The sequence below is a fragment of the Aedes aegypti genome, chromosome 3 (assembly GCF_002204515.2).
Source record: "Aedes aegypti strain LVP_AGWG chromosome 3, AaegL5.0 Primary Assembly, whole genome shotgun sequence".
Lineage (NCBI taxonomy): Eukaryota > Metazoa > Arthropoda > Insecta > Diptera > Culicidae > Aedes > Aedes aegypti.
Window position 1 is genome coordinate 138,383,208 of NC_035109.1, and position 4,988 is coordinate 138,388,195.

Genomic DNA, 4,988 nt, shown 5'->3' on the forward strand with positions numbered 1-4,988 from the left:
CTTAAAAAAGAAAAGAAAGGAAAAAAAAAACAAACTGCCGAAGTGAATCAAAAGTGCCAATAATAGGATCCGGTTCCCTATACAGTAATGTCCTGGTTTTGTCAGTTCCATGCTGCATTTAGGGTTGACAAAATCGGGAAAAAGCTTGTGTGAAAAAAAAATTCGACTGGTTTCAAGTTTTATTTTAACTTAAAGACATAGTTTTATGATTGTTACTAAAAACTGTTTTTTTCTACTTCTATTTTTTATGTACCGTAAACCAAGGTAGTATTGATCAGTTTCTTGGATAATTATTATAAATTTCGAATTTCAAAATTTCGGTCATTAGATGATTGCACAGACGTGGCCAATGTCATAATTGACTTTATGCACCCAATATTGCCAGTATAGACGTCTTCAGTATGATTAAATTAAATATAAATTTTAGGCTGACAAAATCTGGCAAAAAAGGATGTTAAAATCGGAGGCAGACAAAATCAGGTCAAAAAGGGTGCTAAAATCGGGGGTAGAGAAAATTGGGGGCTGAAAAGATCAGGTCATTACTGTATTTGAAAATTGAAAAAAAAAATTATCGAATTATAATCATAATTTGGCTTCTGAGTTTTATAATTTTATTATTCAATAGTAACCCATAACTATAAAATGTTCATCCCAAGTATCGATTATGAGGGTATTAAGCAGTTGAAAACTTCTCTAATTAATGTATTCGAATCCTCTGAGCAGAATCTCAATAGAGAAACTTAAAAGTAGATGGAGTACCGTATACATTTTAATTCCGCTCCTAAATTTAGGAGTGGAATTAAAAGGTACACAGTATTCCATATACTTTTGGGTTTCTCAGTTGAAAACTTATTTTTGGTAATTCGAATCCAAGTTCGAATCTCACATTCGTTCCAATTACCAATAACCAAAAATGTTATAACCAATCATGACAAAAAAAATGTCTATGAAAAAGAAGGCCTTCAGATCGCTAGCCTGGAGCCCTCACATTTTAAAATCCGGCCCTGACCAAACGAATCCTTTCCCATATCCAAACTCCCATTGCACATTGGCCAAGGAACGAAATTTAAGTAGAATAAATTAATAACTCGAAAAATATAAGAGATAACGTTTTGGTGTCTTCTGAACATTTGTTTTTCTGATCAAGGCGCGTTGTATGCAACAAAGTTCTAAGCGCCAAATTTCATAACTTTCGAAATTCACTCTTATACTTTTTTTATTTCAAAAGATAGCACAACAAAATGTTCTACAATATTGTAGATTATTAAAAATATGGAAACTTTGTAGAACATCATTAGTTTCTATATCTGAAAATTTGAGAGAGAATTTCGAAAGCTATGAAATGTGGCGCTTAGGACACTTTGCTTATTGCCTTGACCAGAAAAACAAATGTTCAGAAGACACCAAAGCGCTATTTTCTATATTTTTCAAGTTATAAATATATTCCACTTGATTTCGTTCTTTGAACCAATGTGCATTGTTTTCTTGTGGAAGTACAGGAGACTCCGTGGCTTTAATGGACTTATCCACGGTCTTCTTTTATCCTCGACTTTCTTTTTCTTTTCTGCTCTAAATGCGGGCAATGTTTACATTAAATGACATCCGGACCAACATCCGGACCAACATCCGGACAACGAATGTTCACCGGATGAACACGAAGCGGATGATTGTACAACGAAATCGTTCATTTTTTGTAAACACGGCCCGCAGTAATGGTTTTCTTCCCGCTGGAAGTTGCAGCGTGACGTCATCGTAGATTAGTTCATAAAAACAAGTAGGATAAGTGATCCATTAGTTGTTGGTGTTCCTATAGTTGCGGTAGTGCCATTCTCACTGATTTTATTACACAGAACACATAACCGACACTGCCAATCGACGTATTGGCTCGTTGATACACGGAATAGTTGAAAAGAGCGTTCAAATTGCCTGAAAACTGATGAAATATCACTAAATTGCTAAAAAAATTTTTACTTGTACAAATAGTTGCGGTAAAGTGTTCCTATAGTGGAGGATCCCATAAGAAAACAACGGATACCACAACTATAGGAATAGAAATTAAAAATATACAGTTACTATTGGAACAGTGTACTAATAGTGGAGGTATATTTTTTTACTGACATGCCATGGGTTACTGCGATGAAATCATGTTTCTCATTAAGTCAATGGTCGTTACTACCCGTTACAGTTAATGTTGTACATTAATTGCGCTTCTTGATTTTAGGCGTTTAAATGAAGTTCAATAGTGCTTAGTACCTCCACTATTGGTACATCTATCCTAATACGTCAAATTTTCCCTTCCATCCCCAAATTGACCTGCTTTCGAACGCAGCCGGTGCCGTTATTGTTTGTTATAATAATGAGAACACCAGTACTTACACATTGAGGATACTACTGATCCTGAGTAGCGTCTATTGATTTCCTGTGTAAGTACAGCTGTTCTATAACAAAGTAGCGACTGCGGGCGATCAATCATGCTCATGCTCAATATGTGTGTAATAATGTTGCATAAAAATACTTTATGCAAACTCAGTTTTATTAGGATTCTTTTCTTAAATCTTCCACGTCATTATCTTTTTTCATGCATCTCAATTGATGGATTAGCGCTAAGCTCTTCAAGTACTTCTATAGTGAATAAATATTGTCATAGGCAACTGATCGAATCCGGCTTAAATCTGAGTCTCTCCCGCACAATCCGGGACCTTTATCACTTTATCTTTATTCAAACAAATTAATAAGAGATTTTGTTACGTATTAACGTAATTAGCAATTATTTGATCATTAATTTCTACTAGGAGTATGGAAAAAAATGTTGCAAAGGGCCCTTCTCTCAAAGGACTAAAATTTTCAAAAATTATGAACGAAATTCTCAAACTTTATCTAATAAACACAATAGTATTATGTTTCAAAAACATATTGTTCATTAAAATAACTGTTTTATACATGTGTGCACAAACGTTATAGAGCAAAGCTCAATGCAGTTTCGATCTGTATTGATGTCTAATAGCCGGTTACGCAATGCACAGTTTGCAAATTCGAATTCAGCCACACGAAACAGTTAGGTTTTGTTGGCAGCTTCCATTGAACAAAAAAATAACCGCAGTTTATCAGTTTTTGGGAGCGTGCTGCCCACCAAACGTGTCGAAAAAGAGCCCAAAAGCTGGGCAGCACATGCTTGACCTAGTACAATACACAGCCACGTGAACTAATTGCCACCCAAAAGTGACGGGCGTACCCTGGACGAAAAGCTGTGTTAAAACAATAAAAATTTGATGACGTTCGACGCTCTAACTTTATACAGCTTTGCCAAATCGATGAAAGGCACTTTTTGGACGCTTGGGTAGCTGCATGTACCTAATCTTGCAATCAGACGACGACGCATCGCGGTTCAACCGATACGCATCGTTAGGTTTTCGGCCGAAAAATGCGCTCAATTCGATCGAGGCAGGTACCTAGGTAAAGCTAAGAGCAGAGGAGAAATGTATCAATTTCACGCATCTCAATGAAGATGTTGGAGGTATAAAGCCGTTCGATGCACCGGAGAGGAGTATCATTCGTTTGTGATCACTTGCCTAAATCACACCTAGGAAAGGTCATCATGAAGGTTGGTATCTAAAGTTGTTTTCATTACAAGCAAAACTTATTAAACATATAATTAACTTTTAATTGCATTTTTAGGCGTTTGCTATCGTTATTGTTGCGTCTTTCGCACTGTCGACCGTGTCAGCAGGAGTCGTTCGAACGGAAAAACGTAGCATTGGCGAGCATGGGGCACAACTTGCATCATACAACAATCATGTTCTTCAGCAGCAGCAGTTTGATTATCAGAAGAACCAACCCAATCAGGAGAAATGGTCCCAACCGGATGACCAATTGAACAAAGCGGAAGAATACTACCAACAAGTTCAGCAACAGCAACTGCAGTGGGAATCTCAAAAGGAACGCTCTCCAATGCATCATGGAATCGATAATCATCTTTACAAGCATGCTGAACATCAGCACCAGTATCAGAACCAAGCTGCTCAACCCGTTCAGTATCATTATGCTCAGCAGCAAAATAATCATCAGCAGCAATACCTACACCGGCCTCAATACCAACAGCAAGAGCAGTACCAGCACTACGAGCAACACCATGAACAGGATCAAACCCACTATCACCAGCAACCACAAAACCACTACCAGCACTATGACCATCAGCACCAACAAGACCAGGAGCAGCATCAGCATGGATGGGAACAACAGAAGCAAGTCGTCAGCGTTAGTTCCGTCACCCAGCATGTGCCCTATCCGGTTCACGTTCAGAAGAACGTCGCCGTTCCTGTCAACGTTGCCTATCCGGTGCCCGTGGAGAAGTCCGTCCCCGTAGTGGTGGAGAAAAAAGTTCCCGTTTACGTAGAAAAGCAAATCCCTTACCGAGTTGAGCGTCCGGTGCCTTATCCAATCAAGGTACCCGTCCAAAGCCTTCACAAGGACATCCACGTGGTTCATGTTCCCAAGCCAATCGCAGTTCATGTCGATAAGCCTTATCCAGTGTATGTGGATCATCCAGTCTACGTGGAGAAGCCAGTGCCCCTTCAGGTGGTCATCATGGAGCACAAGAAAAAGTCCTTCTGGGGATAAATCGTCCTAGATATTACCTGTTTATATACGATTAGTGTTGTTGATAGGTTTGTAGTTAGACGAAAATTGAATAAGTAGGAAATGTTAATAAATTATTTATTGATGTTGAAGTCCTGAAGCAAGTGTTTGAACTATTACACGTCATCCTCCAGAGCGCCGCAATAACCGTGATGCCTTTTTACAGGCCCATATGTACAACGTGGCTAGTGATATCATCGATCATTCATTATACTGAGTTTGGCCTATTTTGAACTCTATCATCTACCGAGATATGCGCCCTTTGCTCAAACTTGTAGTTGTTGACCAGCACTACCTCAGTCTTATGATAGGCTAGTTCCAATTACCTCGACCTCATCCATTCCTCAACTATG

General features: G+C 38.5%; 1 protein-coding gene across 1 annotated transcript; it reads left to right on the forward strand.

The window, feature by feature from the left end:
• The first annotated feature begins 3,328 nt into the window (after positions 1 to 3,328).
• LOC5567252 (sex-determining region Y protein) lies at positions 3,329 to 4,735 on the forward strand. Its single transcript, XM_001651642.2, has 2 exons — positions 3,329 to 3,601; positions 3,676 to 4,735. The coding sequence occupies exons 1-2, from the start codon at positions 3,530 to 3,532 to the stop codon at positions 4,615 to 4,617; spliced, it is 1,014 nt and encodes a 337-aa protein (XP_001651692.2). The 5' UTR covers positions 3,329 to 3,529; the 3' UTR covers positions 4,618 to 4,735.
• Positions 4,736 to 4,988: the final 253 nt, after the last annotated feature.

What these genes read in the sequence shown, in the direction of transcription:
- LOC5567252 (XM_001651642.2), top strand. Translation starts at nt 3,530, where the DNA reads ATGCACCGGAGAGGAGTATCATTCGTTTGTGATCACTTGCCTAAATCA. An exon ending in TAGGAAAGGTCATCATGAAG is followed by an intron (nt 3,602 to 3,675) that starts GTTGGTATCTAA and finishes TTGCATTTTTAG; the next exon opens with GCGTTTGCTATCGTTATTGT.